General features: G+C 37.9%; 1 protein-coding gene across 1 annotated transcript in view; it reads left to right on the top strand.

Annotated features, from left to right (window-relative positions):
• The window catches only part of SP3 (Sp3 transcription factor), a 33,510-nt gene extending 21,142 nt beyond the window's left edge, over positions 1-12,368 (top strand). Inside the window, exons 3-5 of the mRNA XM_042040958.1 lie at positions 2,380-2,572; positions 8,215-8,411; positions 10,600-12,368. Of these exons, the coding sequence (XP_041896892.1) occupies positions 2,380-2,572; positions 8,215-8,411; positions 10,600-10,916 (707 nt within the window). The 3' untranslated portion in view covers positions 10,917-12,368. The remainder of the gene's footprint in view (positions 1-2,379; positions 2,573-8,214; positions 8,412-10,599) is intronic.
• The last annotated feature ends 10,948 nt before the right edge of the window (positions 12,369-23,316 follow it).

The following is a 23,316-nucleotide window of genomic DNA, read 5'->3' as shown; positions in this document are numbered from 1 at the left end:
CTTATTTTAAATAAAACCAGAATTTATACAGTGTACATTTGTGCTACATTTGATTGGTAAAAGAATTTTGAGTATCGTGTGTAACATATGCAGTCCTAAAGAACTGCTTGGAGACTTGCATTGGCCTGTGCTGGCAGCCTTGCTGCCTTGCTATATTTAAATTCCTGTTATGTACCCTTTTGTGCAAGAGTGAATCAAGCTTTTGCTTTTTTCTTAAGTTGCTCTAAGTGAATGTATTAGTATACTTATTTGAAAGATAATTCTATAAACTTTATGTTTTATAGTGGTTTAATGCTTGCTTGCATAAAATTAATTTTATATATAACATACAGATAATAAATTAGAATAATAATTATTTTTTAGGTGAGTCTCAGAAAATGGCTTAATTTGGTAGGAAAGGTAGTTTGGTGGCTTATGCAGAAGACCAGAAATCTCCACAGGTTTTCTAGGACTTCACATGAAAGATATTTATTATGGTGCTGTCTGAAATTGTGAACTTGTTAGGGTAACAGTGAAGCTGAGTGCGCTGGTGACTTTGGGCAAGCTTAACCACGGTAGCACTACGCGTGTAAAAAATCACCAGAAGTGAGTGTGCTTGCTCTTGGATTCCCACAGCTCAGAGCGTCATATTCACACAAACTTAATTTCTAGCATTGGCTTTTGCAGCCAAACCAGATAATCATTCTAGACTTCCCTGGTTTTGACCTGGAATTCTCTTCCCAAGGCAGTGGTGTCCTAGAGAATTACTTAAACTGTAGTTACATCAGTGATGTAGGGTACAGGACAGTCCTGCATATGGTAATATGTGTGCAAAAGAAAGGCAAGCTGTGGTGTTGGGGATGACTGGGCTGAGACTTTATTAGCATCAAGCAAATTTTTGTGTAGCAATATCCTTTGTCTCTAAACAGATGAATGCTGGAGATGATTTTGAAGGTAGAACCAGGTAACTGTTACTCTTTACATATTTTTTCATTGGTTTCTTTCCTGATCTCTACTGGGACAGGATGCTGTTTATCATATGACCCAGCACCATTTTTCTGATGTTTTATCATGCAATCTGTGAAGCTTTGTCTTTATTATAAAGATGATGGCTAATGCACTGACTCCCAGAAAGAGCTTAGAGTGGGCACAATGCTCAATTAAGGTTTCAGTGTTTAAGGATAAAAGTCTACGTGATAATTGACTTTGTTTTGCCGAAAAAGCAATCTCTTGAATATATCCAGAAAGACACACAGATGTTAGTTCGAAGCTTCAACAAAATAAAATAAATAAATAACACTCCCCCCCCCAATTACTGTTGTTTGCTTATTAGTTTGTGCTAGTGGGTAATCATTTTCACAGAAAAAATGCAAAGTAAACTATGCTGAACTAAAGAAGGCACTGGGGTTCACCTTTCTAAAATGATAGTACAAACTGTTGGGGTTTTTTTTTTTTTTTTTTTTTTTTTTTTTTGGCAATCCAGACTTTAAAGCCATTGGGAATACAGAATAGTGTTTGAGAAGGAAATGTTCCTATTAAAGTGTAAATTTGTTAAAACAGTTGTTGTTGTGATGCTGTAATTAATTCTTCGATTAGATTGAATAAATGCTCTGTATGGAGAGGTTGCACATACTTACAAATGTCCATCCTATAAGGAGTAAGTAGGAGGCCTTTTTGCATTCAGGAAACTGCTAAGACCTATTTTGACTGCTGGTATATCAAAATGTTGAAGTGGCTCATGTGTTGCTTATCTCTGTCTAATGCTGAATAACACTCTTCCCTAAATGTTTTCTTTTCTGTGTAATGTGCAAAAGACATAAATTTCAGGTGAAAAGGGAAAAATTGAACAAAAACATTAATTTAATTGTTTTCCTTAGGTATCTCGGTCTTTCTCAGGTGAAAACCTTCTATTAGATTGATTTCTCACATTACTTTATATATCTCTGTGCATACTGAAAACTTCTGAAGACCATTGAGGAAAGCTGTTTTTACTGCATGTGACACTAATTCAGAAATGCTGTGGGAACAGAATGGCTACTCAGGATCATTTGAAACATATGTTTACATTTTCTTCAACCTCTGTCCAACCTTTTTCCTCAGTTTTTCCCAAGTTTCAAGCAAACAATATTCTCCTGGTGACAGCATTCCTCACCAAGAACAGTTCAAACTTAAACTATAATATTTTGTTATAGCTTATCTTCAACTTTGAAATGTATAGTAAGATAAACTTTTAAAATACATTACAGGTTACAAGGGCACAGAAGCAATGTCAGTATGCGGTTAAGGATGTTGACTTTTGACTGACAAAGTGCTCTTAAGAGTAAAAAGATTTGATCATTTTGGTTTCCTTCTGTCTATTGAACGGGCTACTTACGGATCTGTGTTTGTTCTTTTTCTCAGATATTAGGATTAAAGAAGAGGATCCTGATCCAGAAGAGTGGCAGCTCAGTGGTGATTCTACGCTGAATACTAATGATCTAACACATTTGAGAGTACAGGTTGTAGATGATGAAGGGGACCAACCACATCAGGAGGGAAAAAGACTGCGACGAGTAGCGTGTACATGTCCCAACTGCAAAGAAGGTGGTGGAAGGTATGTAAAATTCAGTGTCATATCATGCATATAATGATGAAAAACAAATAATGAGCGAGAAAAAAAGGAGCTTCTGTTGCCTGCAGTGAGAGGAAAGTAGAAGCTTATGCAGAAGAGTTTATGCAATAAAGGACTACCACTTTCATTTTTGGATTTGCAGGTGAAAAAGCAGATTATTCCATCCTTTCTGAGTTACTCCATTGCTGGAGTTAGATGTCACCTAGTACAAGTGAGTGGGATAAAACATTGCCCTTAAAAATATGAAAATTAAATAGTTTGGAATATGAAGTGAGGGGGATAAAACATTGCTTTTAAAAATATGAAAATGAGATAGTTTGGAATATGCACATCTGTGATTGGCTTCCTATCATATGTCAAGAACTTGATTAAATCCTGTGTTCCTGCGTTTCCTCAGTGCTTGAGCATTTTTTCCATAATTTAATTGTTTAGAGTGTTACAAAAATACAGTTTTCCTAGTTTTCTTATTCACTGGTTTCCTAGGAAAAACAAGGTTTGTATAATAACTCTAAATAACAAGTTTTGAACTGTTTTCAGTCAAAGTTGGTGAGATTTGACTAACAAAGAGGTACTAAGTTCCAATTCATTAAACTTCAGTCTTGCATTGGAACCTATGCTTTATTATTGTGCATCTCATTAAAATATTACTCATCTTTTTATAATAAAGATTTTATTCTACTTCAAAACACTTAATTTTAAATGTCTTGATTATGGATATAGAAGGGAAAGGGGGGATAATAAGCTGCCTTTTACAAATGAAAATATTTAGTTGTGTTTGTGCTTGATAGAATTGTGCAGGGGCTGCTTTCCAATGCACTAAAATTTGTCCATTTTGATAATACTTTCTTCACTAAAATGGAAATCTTTATTTATTTGGGAACTATAGTGTAAATTTGTAAAATGACTGTAAAGAACCTGTCAGTCTCCAGTGGTACTAAGAGTTCTAATAGCACTGGCTGAGTTACATCTCTTGTCAAGTCTCTTGTCAGTTCTTGCTGTATATTCTAGATACCTTCCTTGCAAGCACAGGGAGGTAATATCTTAGGCAGCCATGCCAAGTAAGTATTAAATGTTTAAGACAAAAAGACTCTGATACATTTACACCACCAGCAAAGCTAGTGATAATATTTGCGGGTTATACATCATCATCATCATCTATTGGATTCCTCTTGTTAAATTTGTATGTGTAGTTCACTGCAACATAGCACAGACATTGCTAAGTTCTTGCTGAACTCTGATTCTGCCATGAAAATCTGCCCTAAGTACACCGTGGGTTGAGATTTGTTTCATTTCAGGAGAAAACTCTGAAAATGTGATTTGCACTGCCTGTAATCTTAGGAAACAGAGACTCCACGTGTTTGGTCTTCCTTCCTCATGCTCTGTTCCAAACTACAGTGGCCTTAATTTAGAAATCTTTGCTGTAAAATCCTCTTCTTTCCAGTTTCTACAAAATGTTTAAAGTTTCAGCCCAAGAGAGAATCTTTTTGAGAAATGGTTTGGGAAGTCTGGAGAAGGGTGTAGGCTTGTAGACTGAAAACTCAGATATGCGATTTTGGGAAAGAGTTGAGATAAGAACTAGGACAGAGTTTAGATCCACTGAAATCCACTGTAAAGGAAGGCCTGGACACATCAAACATACAAAGTAACTAGGAAAAGTAGGACAAGAAGTCAGGATGTGAGAAGAATTAGAACTGGAAGAGAAACAGGATAATGAAGGAGACAATGGTGGGGAAACAGAAAAGAGTGAAAGTGCTTACAGTTGCTAGAGCAACTTTCCCACCAGAATGTAGAATTCCTTTAAGAGTTTAGGAGAAAGGAATAAGCCCACTTGGAGGAATATTTGAGCATTGATCATGTTCCATAGCTGCTAGAGTTACCTGTTTATCCCTACTGCTGGAATTCTAAGTTTTGATTTGTCTTTCAGCTCTGCTGATGATTTGCAGAGTTTCAGATAGCATTCATAGTTCTTAAAATGATGTTAAAGTTACAAAATTGAAAATTGAGCAAATGATTTAAGTTAAGATATCCTGGGCAACTTTAATTTTATCCCCTGTGCCATATACATTATCAGTTGGTTTCAAGTCTTACTTGACTGCATACTGTTTTTTCATATGTTGTCAGTGCCATTCGGTGGATGGGATGGCTGATACACAGGAGTGAATCAGGGCTGTGTAATGATTGTCACTTGCTTCACTTATTGCAGAAATTGGGAGGTGTTTAGGGAATGAGATACAGGAGTGCAGCAACAGGGCTCTGAAGTCTTGGAGGTATATATCTATATAGCCCACCTTTTCCACTGCAGAAGTACTGAGTTAATTCCTGTGAGGCTGATTGAGCAGACTGCGAACATCTACAGTACTCTAAAAATACATGCTTCTACTACATTGAACTTGACACCTCAAGCTCTGGTGGGTGTTTGACAATTTTGGCCTTAATCTCTTTCTACCCCGTAGTTGGATGTACAAAGTGATTGTACTAGTTCAGGTTCACCATACTGAAACATTAAGATGATAAAGCCAATATGTTTGTGAATTCCTTAGACACTCTGAGTGAGTGTTGTCAGTACCCACAATGAGGAAAAAACACCCTGGAGAAATAAATAATTCTGTTCATATTCAAATAACACAGTTCATAAATAATATGTAACTAGTAAAACAAGCACTTTAAATCAATGGGAAAAAACTGAATAGTGTTTCACTCAATTAATACTGTTGCTCCTATGCTCTGAATGGAGTAGGAAAAGGAAAATAGCTTCACATATGCAGACTTCATGATAATTTAATCTATTGCATAGCCTTGGTTTTGGTATTTCTTGCATTTGCTGTTTTCTGGATTCAGGGGCGAGTTGAAAAATTCTTTCTGGGTTTTGCTGTTGGCTTTTGGAATTGAACTACATTGCAGTCTTCAGATTTGTACCAGTTATATGAAGTGGGAAGCCACCATTATCTTTGCCTTACTTGGTGGGAGGAAAAGTAGGAAAGGAGGATGATGTATTAGATTTGCAAATTAACACCTTTTAGCCCCAAGCTTATATAGTACATGGGGAGTAAGCAAGTGGAGAGAGGGAGAGCCACATGCCTCAAAGGATGACTCTGGTTCCAAACAGAATGTATTAAGCTTCTTGTTAGGGTGAAGTTAAGTAGAAAGTTTAGTCTCTTCTCAGTTACATCTAGAGATTTCACCCTCCTAACAATTACATCTGCAATTACATTGAGATATAACTACTACTGTCTGATCTATAGAGGAACTGTGCTTCTGAGCACCACGTCAGGTATGTAACTCTAAAAACCACATTTTTAAAATAACTTGTGGGTGTTTTATCCTTGAAATACTTAATGTTGTTCCTGGAAATACTGTGGAATATAAAGTCCAGTTTCTCGGTGGATGAAGGTGTTTGCTGCTGAAACAGTTGCAGTCTGCCTGGCTATTGAGAAACGTAATTTCCATTGAAGTACTTTAACATTAATTGTTTTTAAGACTCCACTCAAGGAGTAGGCTGGAGTCATACTCATTTATTCAGTGATGATGGCTATTGGCCAGTGCAGCAAGAAAGGCCTCTTAGCATGATGTGTTAGGGCATAGTGCCAGACTGTTACAGCTGCAAAGTGTCCAGATGGAATTTGGCTTATATCCTGTCAGTTTAGAGTACACATGAAGCAAACATGCAGATGCCCATATGAAGTTGTGTAGAAAAAATACACTTAGCTGCTAATTCACAGTAGTCTTGTGGGTTTCATTCTGTGGATCCCTAATTTCCCCCTCACTTTGAACTATGTAGTCTGCTAAGGAATTCTGTCACCACTTAGGTGAGGTGCTTAGGATTATGTATTCTATACCACCTATGCTTGGTAATGACCATGGGTTCAGCCTTGGTTTCCTTCAGTCTAGATGAAAGGTGCAATGAAGCAATTTCAAATTATTGACTTGGGAATCTTAAAATCATTCTAGGGAAATTTTGATGTGATTTCATCCAATTTGTGTACTCTATCATGCCAAGTTACAAAATATTTGTACAGATTTCTGTGGAAGGGAAGACACTATATTTGGAGAAGGTGTGAGGATGAAGTCCTCATATGATTATCCTGCTACAAAAGCAGGATCAAAAGCCTTTTGGACTCTGCTTCTGCTGCCATTGAATTTGTTCTAAAATCAAAACTTGTATTTGTCATGACAAATAATTAGTAGGTAAAAGTGATGTTTTTTTCTTCTGAGACAAAATGACTAATGAAGCACTATAAAGATTGCTCTATATTGAGAGTTCTTAGAAACATTTTCTATGGCTTAGTGGGATTTTATCTCCTTACTTTCCTGGACTGTCTGTAATGCTTTAGGTACATATGTGATTAGGCTGGAATTCCCTTTAGATCCTGTGAGGTTTTAGAGTGAGTTCATTTCTGTGCATGTTCAGAAATGCTTGCTGCAGTTGCTAGCTCCATGAAGCGTGTATGCACTTTACCCTGAACCTTCATTAGATGTAAACCAGAAGCTAAAGCACCCAGTTTAAAGAAAAAAATTGCCCTAGGGAGGCAACTGAAAATTGTATAATCAGTCATGGAGGATGGAGCGCCCAAGACTGTGATTTCAGAATCCACTTAAGTGTTCTAAGTTAACGTTGCTGATGAATAAGGTGGCCTATGCCTGGCTGCATTTTCCAATCTCCTCCCTTGCACCAGCATTTACCGTTCATGTGGCTGTGTTGTCAGCCAGACCTATTCCCTCAAGTGCCCCTTTCAGTAGCAAACAGTTAAATTGGCTAAAATCAATCATGATGCCCTGCACTGACCAGACGAATCTTTCTCTGGGTGTTCTCTTATCTATCTCTTGTGATTTGATTAAAAAAAAAAAAAAAAAAAAAAAAATTAGGCTGTTGTATCAGGTGCTTCCCCTGAATCAATCACCTGCCATTTCAGTGAGACAGCATCTTAGAATAAACATCAAGCTTAGTCCGGATTATACGATCTGTGAATTCTGTGTTCATTGTGGATTTTCTTTTTAAACTAAAAAAACCAAGGAATTAATTTAAATGTCAGCAAGATCAGCTTCCACCTCTTTTAGTGAAAGCATTCAGGTCAGTATGCTTGTCTTCAAACCCCAAACTGATTCTCAGGTTTCCCCAAGATGCCAAAAGTCCCATCTGTTCTCTACCCAGTTGCCAAAATCTCCAGTGTCCATTTTGGCAGGTGCAGTAATTTGTGTTTTTCTTGGCCAAAACTATCTTTGATACGGTAAAACCTGAAACTTGGCGAAACGTAAAATATGGGCACTTTAGCATCAAAGTGGTACAAACTGCTGTAATAACTGTATTTCCAACTTCATATACATGTATGCTTCTTAAAGATTATGCTTCTGTCACATATATTTCACACACAGATGAATTTATAGTTTGTTGTGGCATTGGGATAGCATTATAGAATTTATTTTCAGCTTCTTATGGAATGTACTGGAATCCAGTTGTATTTGAAACAAAAACATGAAGCTACGTGGGTTGGTTTGCAGATCCCTTGTGGTACATGTAGCCCCCTGTATATGTATGACCAGTATTTAGGAGGACTATATTAGAATGAATAACTTCCCTCTCTCTCTCTTTTTTTTTTTTTTTTCTTTTTTTTTTTTTTCTTAAACAGAGGCTCCAACTTGGGAAAAAAGAAGCAACACATTTGTCACATACCAGGATGTGGCAAAGTATATGGGAAAACTTCACATTTGAGAGCTCATCTCCGCTGGCATTCTGGAGAGCGTCCATTTGTTTGTAACTGGATGTTCTGTGGCAAAAGGTTCACTCGCAGCGATGAGCTCCAGCGACACCGAAGAACGCACACAGGTTTCCAGTCTTTGATTCTGCTGTATTTAACTAAAGCAGTGCTGTGGACAGGGCTTGGATAAATAACTTGTAAGAGGAGAACAGCTCTTTGAGTTGAATTGATTTTAATGCAGCGTGATTTCTCTAAAATCAGCTAATACTTACTGATATTCACTCACTTTGGAATCTTTGGCAGGTCTGACTGAGGAGATAAAACGGCCACCTCTCGATTCAGAACTGACATTTACGCTAGTGTTTAATGTAGCTTAATCAGAATACTTTGATTCAGGCTCAGCAATGCAGTTCATTTTTTGGAACCAGATTATAACTCTTTTTTTATCTTAAAACTTCAATTAGAGAAAAATAGAGGACTAGGTGGCCTGGAGATTAGATATAATTGCTAAGATCAAAGAAGAGCTTGTGATGGTGCATCATTCTACATCTTTTAGTTTCATGGTTAGACCACCCATTAGGAACTTCAGTTTCACATTTCTCCTTCTGTCTAATATGAAGAAAATGAATTAATGTAGATATTCCACCTTTTCAAGGAGCAGCTAATTTAAAATGTATTGTCTGTTTTACCTGTTTTCCTACAAACTAAATCCATATTTGCATTCTACAGGATGTTTACCTTTTAAAATCATAGTATTTGAAAAACCCATAGATAAATAATTTTTGTGCCTATCAGCATTTACATTGCCTAGAAAAATGTCTCTGGATGTCTGTGAAAAATATTCCATGTTGTTGTTAATGGTGTGCTTTTGTGTAGACATTTTGGATACTTGAAGCCAAGCTGGGATGTTACAGTTTGTCTGGATGGACAGACTGATGGTTTCTAAAAAAAGGCGAGTTGAATGATCCAGTTCAGAGGGTGTGGTTAATGGCTCCTAGTTTGCTTGCCTACCAGTAAAAAGTAGAGAACTGCAGGGATCTATCCTTTGACCTCTTTTAAAATATTTATCACTGGCCTGGAGGAGTCAACAGAGTTTACTCTTCTTAGGTTTGTGGGTGACCCCAGACTGGGGTGACCAGTTGATGCACTTGATGGCAAGGCTGCTATTCAGGGGGACTGAGGCTGAAGGAATGGGTTAACAGGAATCCTAGGAAATTCAGCAAGAATAGTCACAAAATACTGCACCTGGGATGGAATTAAGACTTAGAGTAATGCAGGCTAAGTGTGGAGAGGTTGGGAACAGCTCTACTGAAAAGTACCTGGGAGTCTTGATAGACAAGTGGAACATGATCAAGAGCCAGCAGCAATGATGCCCAGAGCTGTATCAAGAGAAGCAAAGACCCTAGTCCCAGGGAAGTGATTATCTCCCTCTTCTGGTTAGACTGCATCTAGAACATGGCATCTAGTTTTCAGCATCCAATATAAGAAAGACATTGATGACAGGGTTGAGTTCAGTAATGAGTGACCAAGATGATCAGGAGGCTGGAACACTTGCCTTATGAGGAAAGGCTGTAGGATTCAGATGCACAAAGAGAACAGTAATGGCGGGGGGAGCTTAGTAGTAATTTTCTAGTTAACTGCAAAGGCCACCCTTAAGAAGGCAAAGTTACTTTCCCTGATGGTGCATTCATTGACAGATGAGAGACAACAGGTGTATGTTGAAATAAGAAAGGTTTAGAACATCTATAAATAAAAACTGTAGTTGTGGGAATAGCCAGGTGCTGGAAGAGGATGCCCATAGAGTTCCTGCAGTCTCCATCCTTAAAAGTTTTCAAGAAAACTGGGTAAATTCCTCAGCAATCAGATCTGATCTCATAGGTGGCTGCTTAGGAAGAGATCAGAACAGACTTTCAGAGGTCCTTTCAAACCTGAACTACCCAATGCGCTTGTGTGTCGGTTTTAAGTGGGATTCTGCTCTAGGTCATAGTCTTCCCTGTCCATCATTTGGTAGGTTTTGTTCTCCTCCTAGAAGTTATTTATCGGTAATAATTGCAGTGAAACTTAGCAGCCTGAGGATATGAGATGGCTATGTTCTCTAGCATGCCTGAAAGATCTCCCCAAACTTGGTGACACAGAAAATTAAATTAGTTCTTGTATAAAGGATTTGTATGGGTGTCAAGAAATGTAATACACAAGTTTATCATGTTGGATCAGTTTCTTCCTCAGTATAGTTTTTGTTAGAATTCTGATTCTAAAAAGCAGTAAGTTTAATTTAATTGTTAATGTTCTTGAATATTTTTTTTTCTTCTTTGACAGGTGAGAAGAAATTTGTCTGTCCAGAATGTTCAAAACGCTTTATGAGAAGTGACCACCTTGCCAAACACATTAAAACACATCAGAATAAAAAAGGTATTCACTCTAGCAGTACAGTGCTGGCATCAGTAGAAGCAACATCTGATGATACTTTGATTACTGCAGGAGGAACAACACTTATCCTTGCAAATATTCAACAAGGTTCTGTTTCAGGAATAGGAACTGTTAATACATCTGGCACCAGCAATCAGGATATTCTTACCAACACTGAAATACCTTTACAGCTTGTCACAGTTTCGGGAAACGAGACAATGGAGTAAATATTACACAAGATACCTATTAATTGTGGTTATTTTTATACAGTAGTGAGAAGAATATTGTTCCTAAGTTCTTAGATATCTTTTTATTGATGTGCAAAAATTTTTGGATTGACAGTAACTTGGTTATACATGACACTGAAATGCCTTACTTTGTATGATATTCCATAGTATATTAAAATGGTAAAATTGCATGGGTTTTGTAGGTACTTTTGGAATCTAGAAGAGATGAAATTTTACCAAGTTATATTAAAAAAAAAAAAAAAAAAGAATTTAACGATGGAAATGGTAGTCTAACCAAATGCATCAATCCTGTGTGGTTTAGTGTAAAAAAAATGAGAACATGTTGGTATTTATCTATTGTAAGATAAAAGAAGTTGATGGGTGAAAAGAAATCACATTATGATAAAAGAAATTTTGTAATTTTCTTGATGACTGGAATTTTTATTATGCATAACTGACAAATCAAGTTTCCAAGCAAATGTTACATAGTGTAGGCTTTACTTAGCTCATCAACTTGTCATTTTGAAGCTAATTATTTTAATTAGGTTAACTATGTACAATATTTTAAGCATTACTCTTGTAAGATTTTGCAAACTACATTTTAACATGGAACTCTAGGGATAGTCACCTTTTAAATCCTGTTGAAAAGCCATGTTTAAGATTTAATTTGCCAAAATGATGTCTTGTTAATATTCTTTCAATAACCAAGGTGGGCAATATAACCAATGTTTAAAAAGCTTAAAATGTTAAGAAAAATAAATATGTATAGGTTGAAGCATTTGGGTGGTAAGGCAAATGTTATAGTGAAGTATATCCCTTCTTTTGAACATTGGAGGACCAAAAATAAGGTGTATTGCGTCTCAGCAGTGATTTTTATCAAACCTTTTTCCAAAAAAACATCTGTCTGCCAGGGCCTTAAAAGCCATCATGTAAATTACCAGTAAAATATAACATATGCAAATACAAAAGAAAAATCACTTCCATATTGACAGTACTCCCAAACATATGGATATAGTCATAGTGAACTAGGGGGGTTATGAGGTTTTTATTTGTTTGTTGTTTAGTTTTTGGTTAGTCAATCTGCATTTAAATATCAGCCATCTTTCCTTTTTTGCTTCTTCCCTTAAAAATTGTATGTATCCAGTACATTTAACTGATAAACATATATGTTTTTTATTATGCTGAATTTTCTTTTTATTTTTTAATTACTGTTTATATTTTCAATTATAGAAAATGTACAAAATGAAGTTATATAGCCAGTCTGTAAGTGCTATACCATTTTCAAAAAATGTACAACAATAATTACTGCAGTTCACCTATTTACAAACATTTGGAAATCTGTTCATTTGTTATTCTTAAAACCACCTCAAATTTAAAGGCTACCTTATTGTACGTTTAAAGTGTATTATAACAGTGTGGTAGTTAATAAAACACTATTTTTTTTTCTTTTGACTTGAGTTTACTGTGCTTCTTGTTAACTAACAAGGTGTAATTTCATAATACGTTTTGATAGCCTGAGATGTTTTATTATTGCACTAGGTGGTGGGAAGCAGAAAGTGTTTCCTTTCCCTATGGGCACAGAGATGGTAATTTTCCACCTCCTTGCTCAAAAACCCCCATCTGTATGTGGTGGACACGAATGTGCTGTGTTGGTGTCGGGGGGACGTTTTGGTGTTCTGCTGAGCAGGGCATGAAGAATGTGTAGGTCCCATCCTATAGATTGCGTTTAAGTCCTCTGACACGTGCACAATACCTGGAGATTAATAAGGAGCTGTGGCTGAGAACTGTGAGATTAAAGAGAGTAATAGTTGTGTATGATGCTCTAATGAAAATGAAAAGCTTTTATTTGTGAAGTCTAATGTCTTGGGAGTATCAAATGACAGAGGACAGACTAGGATAATTTAGGATAAACCCAGCAGAGTTCAGCCTAGAAAAATGAGAACTGGAAGTCATGTAGGAAGGATTTTCTGAATTTGCAGTTTAGTGGAAAAAAAATAATTAATGCAAATCTTTTAGAGATTCAGAGCAACAGAAATTGACAGGTACAGAGAAAAGGGAGTTAATTCACCATCAGTTTAATCGTCTGTTTAATAAAATGAAAGGATGAAATTGGTTGGGATGAGAAGAGCAGCTTGAGGGAAGACAGTTCTGCTTAGACTTGCAGTGTTCCATGGATGTTGTCAATATATTAACATACTCTGAATCCACTTCCTTTAGGCAGGTGAATGAGCTTGGTTTTCAAAAGCTGTTTTAGTGTACAGAGCATATTAGTATATTTCTGATACTTAGGTTCTGTTTCTCATCTCTTAGCCATCAGTAGCTGTATTAGTGCATTATTTTAAGTGGGAGGGAAGAGGGATACTTTCTTATTCAAACTGCTTTTCACAAGTTTTATGGAATGACATTTTCACTGATGTTCCTCTGTGGGTGAAGGTGTTTTGGTGTCAAGGGTTTTGATGCCTCATTGCTGAAGATGAGATTGCTTTATTTCTCAGAACTTTTACGCTCACTACATCAAGTGGTTACTTTAATTAGTGTTTAGGTTTTAAAAAAAGATATGTTGTTGTTAAGAAGCCTCAGAAGGTAGATGTTTTGGAAGAAAGTAACTCTGGAAGTCTCATGGAAAGCCTGCAACCTAAGGGCTGTCTGCCTCATGGCTCACAGCCATAGTGTTTGTGTTGTGGGATAGTAATTTCTGAAAGCTTCCTGCTCACCTCCAGGGGGAGGATTTACGAGCCCAAGTGTAAGATCTTTGGTGTATCTAGGATTGTTGCTACCTCATGGCTTGCTTTCCTCTAGGCATTCATGTGATACCAAGACAAAAGAGTGCATTTTGTGGAATGCTTTCCAGTTCTTCGAGGGTTCATGACAATGGTTGCTTGGTGTGCTTCTTGCTTCTTACTGGTACAGTCTGTATCATTTTACATCTTTATTTTCATGTCAGACTTCTCGCTTGTATAGGTTCTTGGTATGGGAGCCCTTAGATCCTTGGTTGGTTTTTATCTCTTGCAGTCTTGTACAACTACTAATTAAGAAGACCTTAAAACTGGGTCTGCAAGAGAGCGTGAGCTTGAGAGCATCGTGTTACCAATTTCAGTGGTTCACCTTTCAGTAAGTAAAAGGCCTGTCCGTACACTTGCTATAGTCTAAGTGTTCTTGGGTTCATTCCTGAATGAACTAATGGTTTGATCCTTGCAAGTTACAAACTAACAGTGGTTCTTGCAGAGAACAAGAGCTTTTAATCAGTTACTTATCAGGTCAAGGAGCAATATGACTAAGGGTAATACCATCACTGAAAGGCTTGTGAGGAGCAAGATTTCTGGTCTGATGATGCAGATTTTCCTCTGGCATGGGACTCTGCAGAGCACTTTTCTGGGCTTGTCTGAACAAGAAATACCAGGCCTTGGTTTTAGGCATTTTGAGCAGCTGGAATCAGTAAGATAAGCCTTCCCAATGGCTTCAGGAAAGCTCTGATACGTTCTCTCACAAGTTTTCCTGGATATTGGGGAATGAAGGAATGGAGCTAATAGTCACCTGTCAAGAGTGGTTCTTGGCTTCTTTAAGTAAAGAACTAATGGGCAGCTGGCTGTCTTTCCTCCAGGTTTTTACCACTACCATTAACACCAGGAGTGTGGAGCATGTACTGTAGAAAAGGGCAGAAGATGACATGGCTGAGTTAACTAGACATGAATAGCAGCCATTTTCCACAACGGTGGGGAACTAGTGGTTGGCATCATGTTGTTCTGTGCTCTAGTTTCTAAAAGATGGTATCAAAAGGAAGCATTTTTTACAAGCCGTTTTACATACAATTCTTTCTTTCATCTTGGAACTAAGGAAAAAAAAACCCATTTCTGACTCAAAACAGAATCTCTGTGTAATTCCAGAGCTCGCTTTGGCATCTTGACACTGACCAAGCCTCTGTCTGGACAAGTTGGTACCCTTCTCTATTGCTGAGTTGGCAGAAGAATGCTATGAAAATTACCTGCAAGGAATAAACCTTCTTTCCCCAGCTATGGTTTCTCTTTAGTCAGAAGACTCAGTTGCACAGATTTTGAGCTCAACATGAGATGGGCACCACCAGGAAAATGTTCCAAAGCAAGATTTGAAACTATTTTTGTTGCTTGAGCACTGCTTTTCTTATGGCCTCCGAAAGTTCAAATCTTGACCGTGCTCCTGGCATGCCTACAGATACAACAAAATTTACTTCTCTATATATCTTAAACATAGCTGCGTTTTTCACAAAACTAGTTGAAGAAAGTATCTTTGCAAGGATTATAGGCTGACAGATCACCATAGCAAATAATTTTCAAACAGCAAAAATCAGTTGATAAGTGGTATCACATAATCCAACACACCTTTCTCTGGAAAGGTCTTTCAGGAAGGAATCTTGTGGCCCCTGACAAGAGAAGAACCATCAGAGAGATGGTTGAGCTGGGTTCCAGGCATGGACAAAATATCACTGAAATCTTATATCATCTAAAGGAGTCCCTGACTTTCACGTATGCTGGGCCGCTCACCTACCCACATTCTTAAGTTCTCCCTTCTTTTTCTATGGAACCTGCTCCTCTATGTAAGGTATTCACACAATTTTATTTATAATTTATGCAGAAGCACCACAAATGGCTGCTTCATCACAGTTGCTTCCTAACTGGATCTTTTTCTTCCATCAGGATGTGTTTTGATTTGACAAACATGGGAGAATGTAACAGTCTACTCCATTATGTTGCTATCTGAAGAAATGGCATAAGGTTTGCAGGGAAAATCAATGGGATTCTGTGCATGTGATTACCCTGTGGTGGAGACATCATGATGATGTTTGATAGGACTGTTCTACATTTACTGCTGAATTGATTCCTAATTTCTGTCCTCTCTCTAGGCCACTGCATGAATCATTATCAGTAGATGGGGAAAAGAGTAGAATACAAAAAGATCCTGTTGCTTCTGCCACTGTGGTTTTGGAAACTTTTTTTTTTAATTCTGTCAGCCATTCTTCTCCATAGAAGAAGGTACGAGATGCTGATTCTAGTACTACAGGTGGTACTGCTGGAAGGTTTAGTGGTGAAAACAATGGCTCCCGAAAGGGAAGTAGCCCTGTCTTGTTAGCTAGGCTGCAACCTGCACTGGGACCTTCCACTTTTCTGAACTCCTGCTCTTTTTGGTTATACTCTTTGCCTGTTTGAGAGGGGTTGAGTACAAGCTAATCTGGCACAGCTGCATCCCTTACTATGTAAACATTGCCTCCTTGATGGGACCTCAGCTATAGCCTTGCAAAAAGAAGTGTAATGTTCAAATGTGGCTGGAGCAGACAGACACTGGGCTGTATGGCAGCCCTTTGCCATAGTTTTCAGGAGCAGCATGGGGAAGTGCATAAGAAGACCTGAGGTACGTGACCTGGTAAAAGCAGCTTGTACCAAACAAGCAGGTAAGGAACGAGTGCTCTTGTGGACTGGTAGGAAGACTTGTGAACATAAGGACAAAGTGAGGATGGTGGGAAAGAGCTAGGAACAGATGGGTTGGATAAGTGACTTATGTGGAGTAGGGTTGCAGAAGGCTGTGGAGACACACAATAGTAAGAGTTAATATAATTTATGGATCCTAATCCCTGGTGCTCCACTGAAACCTTCTGGGGTCTGAGTTCTCCAGACAAGTGTGACTGAAGCTGTTTGGTAGGTGGGCTGTTGATGAGTCACACAAGATGCAATAAAGCAAGGAAAGGGGGCGCAAAAAAATAAATTGAGAGCTGCATAAAGCGTTCTAACACTCATCATGCTTTCACAGAAGTCCTTACTGCCTTTTGGTTCTTTACTGACCTGTGCCCCTCTCTGTCTTTTTGTAATTCTGCTAGGTCATAGATACCATAATCCCAGCAGAAGCCCACATGCTAGACTGAGGTTTGCCATAGTATGCACTATTGCTTGAGGACTAATGAAATTTGTATCTGGAAATACGCACTGCTATAAATGATTTATGATGGAGAAAAACAGATACGTGTTGAAGCTTCAACTGTGCTGCTTGAGCCACGTTTTGGCTGATTCCTTTCATGTGAAGTACAAGGATACTGTGTCTAGTTTAGGAACTAAGTATGGGAGAGTGGGTTGGTCCTGTGCCAGCATCAGGCTTGCTTGCCTCTTCACTTCTGCAGTCCTTTTGCATGTTGGTTTTATTTATTGTCTGAGGAAAAGGTTATTTCTCAGCTGCCCAGCCCCACAGGCCTTGTTTCCCTGCTGTGGTGAGGGCTGGTCTCCAGGGCTCTTGCAGCCACCCTGTGATGGTCCAGGCCCCACAGGATGCTGGTGGTGGGCCAGCCACAGACCCCTCCATCTCCACAGCCCCACAGCTGCCACAGGCCTGTGCACACTGACACGCACACAGAGCACAGTTAGAGCAATATTATTGCTTTTGGGGACCATCCCCAAGGGCTGCCCAGGTCCTGCTGAGAGGGAGAAGGGCGAGCAGGTGGTGAGGGTGGGGGGGACAGGCATTGGCAGCCTTTGTTTTTAAGTGATGTTTGGCCAGTGTGCTGCCATGCCGGTGAGAGGTGAGGCGGCGTCATAGGCACTCATAGGTATCATAGCCTTGTGTTCCTGAATTAAATCCAGAGTTCTGTCTGGGGTTATTTGTGCCAAAGCTGCTGTCTGAGATAATGGGATTTAATCATAATTTTTCCATGTACATTTGTAGCTGTTTTTACTCCATGCAATGTGTCCTAAATACATAATTATTTAACAGCTTGAAATGCTTCCAAAGGAGCTATTCAAGTCTTTTCTGTATATAACAACCCTTTTAAAACTATATTAATTCTTAATGTCATTTTGGGACTTTTCTTACATTTCCTTAAAAAAAATCATTACCTCCCCAGTCAGTATTTACCTGAAGAGGTAAAATAGTGCCATTTTCAGTTGTGCTAATTAGCTTTTTATGTGACAATTACGTATTTGCTCATCTGAGGTTTGGAGTGAGAGGGGTGTTTTCCAGCTTCCCTGGAAGTCTTAACAGTCCTCAGAGGAAGAAGTAGCTATAAAAATATTTCAAATGCGGGAGGATTGAAGGATGTGGCAAATTTTACAGTTTTCCTGTTCAGTACAGGTACAATAGTGAACACTAGTGAGTGGGAATAATCATGGACAAGCTCAAACTTCAGGAGCAGAGTAAGGGAGGTGAACTGTCACTTCCCAGTGTTAATCCCCTCACTGCCTCCATTTTCAGTCTCACTTAATACTTGGCTCTTCTGCAGCTCTCCAAATTTCTTAGAATCCTCTTTGTTCCTCCTGCCTCTTCAAGCAAGAGCAACAGATGTTTCCTGTTTATTTCTGGAAGGCAGAGAGCTTTGGGGTAGAAATGGTCAAAACGTTGCTCTGTCCTGCTTATGAGTGAGACAGTGTGTGAAAAAACAAACTGAGGACCCTGTTCTTGAATGTTGAACATGTAAAAAGGGGGCAGAGTTAACCGGCCTGATGTCACTTCAAGAGATCTTTATATCTCGGAATGCTGAGATTAAAAAAGCTGTTTGTTAATCTTTCTTGTCCAGTCATGCATAGGTTTCAAAATTTATTCAAGACTGCGTTATCCCATGTATATAATTTCATGCAATAAAGCCTATACAATTAGCCTATACACTTCTATAAAAATATATCATTATCTTTACAAGTTCATAAATAATTTATTGCTTACACACAAGTTACATTCTTTTGTTTTGGTAAGTGTTATGACAAAAGTCATAAAGGGATTGCCATATTAAAGCTCAGTTCAGTGTTATACCACAAAAAATAAGTCAAGTGAAACACTTATTATTTTGAGTAAGGGCTCTGAATTTTCTCCCAGTGTTCGTGACTTTTGTCTTACTTTTGACTAGCTTTGAAACTCAGCACCAAATACTGTAGGAAGATTGTAGATTTCAGAACAAGAGCATGTAAACAACTGTAAAAGATTACAACAAATTTCTTTAAAAATTAATAGTTATCTAAGTTATTAAAAAATTAACACCAACCCTCCCCCCCCCTCCACTTGGCATGTCAAATATAAAGAGTTTGTAATCTGAATGTTTAAAGACTGGCGTGTGCATGCAAAATGTGATTTGTTTTTCAAGTGCACTATTCAGTACATATTAGTGATCCCTGCAATTTAAACTGACATTTCTCTTTGAGTGTATTTTAACCTGTGCTTAATCTGAGGAACACTTGATGTAGCATAACTGGAAAATGCCACAGAGGCCAAAAGTTTTCTACTCTTTTCTCGTTTAGGTTCTATGTTTGACAGCACACTTTTTGATATGCACATTTACTGTGTGCAGATGACTTGTGCATAGCAGACAAGAGAAATTTGAATTTACAGTCCCAAGACTTCAAAACCAGGCTGAGAAACAGGTACTGTATTTGAGGATTGTCGGGTAATGTGGGGCTTTGTTGTTTATGAATGAGATCTTGTACCTGTTAACATACATCCTTTGTATCTGTAAACTTACTAAGGCAAATGTGTCATTGCTTGTTAACTCAGACCCCCATTTCTTGAAGGATGAAAGTTTTGTATGTGCTAAGGAAGAAAAATGGAGAAGTCCAAGACTAGCTACAAACAAGCACCTGAGCTAGGAGCACATACTTTCTTGATTCTCTTCAGCCAGGTAAGCATAAATACTTGCATGAAGCTGTTAAACTCTTTACTTCTGCGCTCTTCTCTCTCATCCTTTTCATTTCAAGGACTACAGAAGGCATGCTAATGGCAGTCAAGAACTGTGTGGAATCTTCTCCCCCTGGATGTTTAGGAGATGCAGAATTCCATTCAAGGTGTTTATTAATTTGAGACAGCTGCTTTAATGGGCGCATCTGCCACATTTGGATCAGAAGCAGACTGTTTCTGTCAGTAATCTCTCTGTCTTAACATTCTATTTATCTATCTCCTCCCTATTATTTATTTCCCATAACTTTTGTCTCTCTGTAGTCTTGCCTTTTCTCTCTCCCTGTTTTAGATAATATAAAGAGTACATTGCTTTAGCCTTTCTGAGCAATTTTTAGTTCTTACACATAAAAAATATTGTACAGTGCATTACTGACTTTTGCTAGATTCCTTTTGATAAAATTTCTGCTGTTACTACCCAGAACTTCACCAAATTCTGGAGCAGTTATCTCTTCCATTTTAAAAGACTTTTGATCATCAGAATATGACATGAACATGTGACCATATTTGAGGATGTCATGGTTCGAAATTTGGGGTTTGCACTAGTGAAAAACCAAGTATCATCTGTGAAAAATCAGAATCCATCTCAGGCTAAGCTTGGCTCTCTGAGTATTCAGCTGTATGAAATGGCCATTAATTTCAAAGTTGTGCCCACTTATGAAAAGAGAGATGGCTTTGACTGCTACAAACTTTATGGTTGGAAATCTGTTAAATAAATAAAGCTGCATAGAGGAACAGAGGGCTATGGGCTACAAAGGCAGCCCAAAAACTGAGCTACTAGAGATGTGCTGATTACTGTTGCAGAATGGAACTGTTTCTGAAACTATAAAAGCACAATTAGAAGTACAGCAAGCAAATAATAGATTCAGTACTCTTTATGGAAATAGAATATTGCTGAAATGGAGGCTTCTGTATCCACACAGAAGAGAATGAAAAATCAGGAAAATACAGAAGGATAGCAAAGGTCTTAATTCAGTTTGAAGGAAATAATACGAGAATCCTAGTCTTCCCTGATAGAAAGAAGGAAAAAAAGGTTTCAAGAATATTATGTGATTATTAAGGAAGAGAAAGACAGTATTTTTCTGTATAATTTTGAATTTTTTATATAATAGGGTTTTTTTTTGTTTTCTATTTTTTTCATCCTGTCTTTATCTTAGATTCAATTATGTTCTGACTTCCTTATATTCAGTTTGGCCTTGCTGGAAAGAAGTTAAATGGCATGGTCAGCCCACACATCTATTACAGACATTCACTTCGACTGGAGTGGAGGCAAATAGAAAAAAATCTTCCAACTAAACATTTTTTTTGGACATAACATAGTGGACTTCGAAAGAAAAGGTGGAGCTACCTGAAAAATGGTGTTTCTTCCAAGAACACTGATGGAGGGGAATGCTTACATTATGAGAGAAAAAATGTAGCAGCTTTGGCAACAAAAATGGAGAAAAGAGGCTGATAGAAACAAATCACTAGATGAAATAAAAAAAATATTTGGCAAAGAAGCAGAGGAACACAGATTCTGAAAGAGCCCTCAAGCAGCTTACTATCCTTAGAGGCCAATTAAACCTTATCAGTCAGGAAAGACAGAAAGAGCCCTCTGCAGGCTTAATGAAAATTTATATCGGGCAAAATAAAGCCCTGAGATTATTGGCATATAGGGTGTAGAATGGTAAGAGAAACAAGCTAGCTTGGCTATTAATGATACCAGGGTGGTATTTACATTTAAAACAAAATATATTTGTAAGGTCTTTGAAGGTTTTCTGTGTCCATCTGTATGCTAACAAAAAATGAGCTCCAGCTGACAAAATAATGTATGTAATGAAGCAAATATGCCCCCAGGTTCCAGCTGCCCAAATCACCATTTGGAGCTATCTGAGTAAGAAAAAAATTAGAAAATATCTTCGGCTAGCCTGGAGATTGTGTCTTTTAAATATCTTCCAAACATCTTACTTAACAACTTGTAAAGACTGGTCAGCTTTTGCTTTTGGTAGTTGATACATTGCTTAGCAAGAGCTGGCTAAAGCTGGCTAACATTTAATCTCTGTTAAATGTCATTGTTGTATAGTATATTAGAAGGATATAATCATCAACATAGACACAGGTTAGAGTAAGGTCACCAGTTACTCAAAAAAACAGACAAAGTTATGTCTCTTGCCCTGTGTCCCCATATCTTGGACCTCCAGCAGCCATTTGGAGGTGTGGCAATTGAAGGCTGTTTTACTGGCATACCACTTTACACAAAAAGAAGTTTAAGTAGGAAATTCATGTTTTCGTTTTCCCTATAAGTCTCCCTAAAGAGTCAAATACAAAAATAAATTGGCGAGATTTGTAACTCAGACTTAAAATCAATACTTCTCAAATAACCACTCTTCAGACATATAATTCTAGCATCTTCAAATGAAGTGTATACCAAGCCCCTTGTGACTGCCATCTTAGCTGTTTTGAAAGTCAGTTTTCTTCTTTCACAGGGTGCTCATATCACAGTGAAAAGATGGACTCTGAGTGTAGAAAACCTAAGAGGCAGGATCTAAACCCCCCACATTACAAAAGGCAAAAGGAACTAAGGAGTGATTTATATTTGATCTAGAAATAAACATCCAAATTTTGTTCCATATCTCCTTGTTTAGATTTCTTAAGGGCAGGGAATAGGCTCTGGATATAGGCTTAGTGGAGAAGATTAGTCCTCATCCACAGGATTTTTTTTGTTGTTTGCACAGGATTTCCCATATTTGCCTTCAGAATTCAGTTGCAGAATTTTGAAACATTTCTGAACCAATTCCTGCATGCTTTAGGGTAATCCATTTTCTTCCTCTTTCTCTACATCTATCTGTTGAAGTACTTCCTATGGATATACAGTGCTGTAATTGCTTTTCATGCTATACAGTTTCTGTTACCCTTACAAGTAATATATAATTTAAAAATTATTTTTAAAGATTGAGAATGTAGATATCTATCACTGCATACAAGTGAAAAAAGTTAAAATTGGAATGAATGTTGTTGCTTTATTTCTCTGTAGTAAAAACTGTTATTCCAATCCTTTTTGCTTTATTGATTGAGAAGGACTCTCAACTACATGAAAGTTCAGATGTAGGCCCAGGTGCACTTTAGCCTCCTGTTAGGATGTTTGATGATGACCAAAACCTCATTGTTCCTAATAACTGAGGCTGTTTCTCAAAATGTCTTAAGTCCTTACAGAGAGCACTGAATCAGCTTTCTCCTTTTAACAGCTGGCTTGCCTCCTGTAAACACCTCCAATAAGGTGCAAGTCAGTGCTATCCGTCATGGATATTTTCACCGCAGCCCCAAGTGCTTCTTTCCATATGTAAGCACTTGAGAGTACCTTGGTCCTGCAGTATGGTACATCAGGTAATGACTTTGTAATGTGTTCTGTCACTAAACAGACACTACATACAGACTATGAATTGACTCTTCCTATGTGAACAGCTGGCGTGCAAGGTGGGTTTAAAGGCATGCTACTGTTATTCTGGTGTCTGTACAGTCATTGTAGACCTCCTATTGCTGAGAGGTTTCTTTCAGAAGTGTATTTTACCCCCATCATCTCCCAGATTCACATTTTAGAACCTAAATTATGTCCCTGCATTTGACTTACTGACAGATTCTACTCAAACTGAAACAGTTAAAATGGCTGGCCACACACAGTGCCTGAGGACGTGAAAATACGTTTTGAAAAGCAGCAAAGTAAAGCAACCTTCTTGAAGAATTAATGGCAGCA

The sequence above is a fragment of the Corvus kubaryi genome, unplaced genomic scaffold, assembly GCF_017639235.1.
Source record: "Corvus kubaryi isolate FWS band 111438036 unplaced genomic scaffold, C.kubaryi_AGA036_p1.0 37396, whole genome shotgun sequence".
Taxonomy (NCBI): Eukaryota; Metazoa; Chordata; class Aves; order Passeriformes; family Corvidae; genus Corvus; species Corvus kubaryi.
The sequence above is the reverse complement of the archived record's forward strand: the minus strand, read 5'-3'. Positions and strand labels throughout refer to the sequence as shown.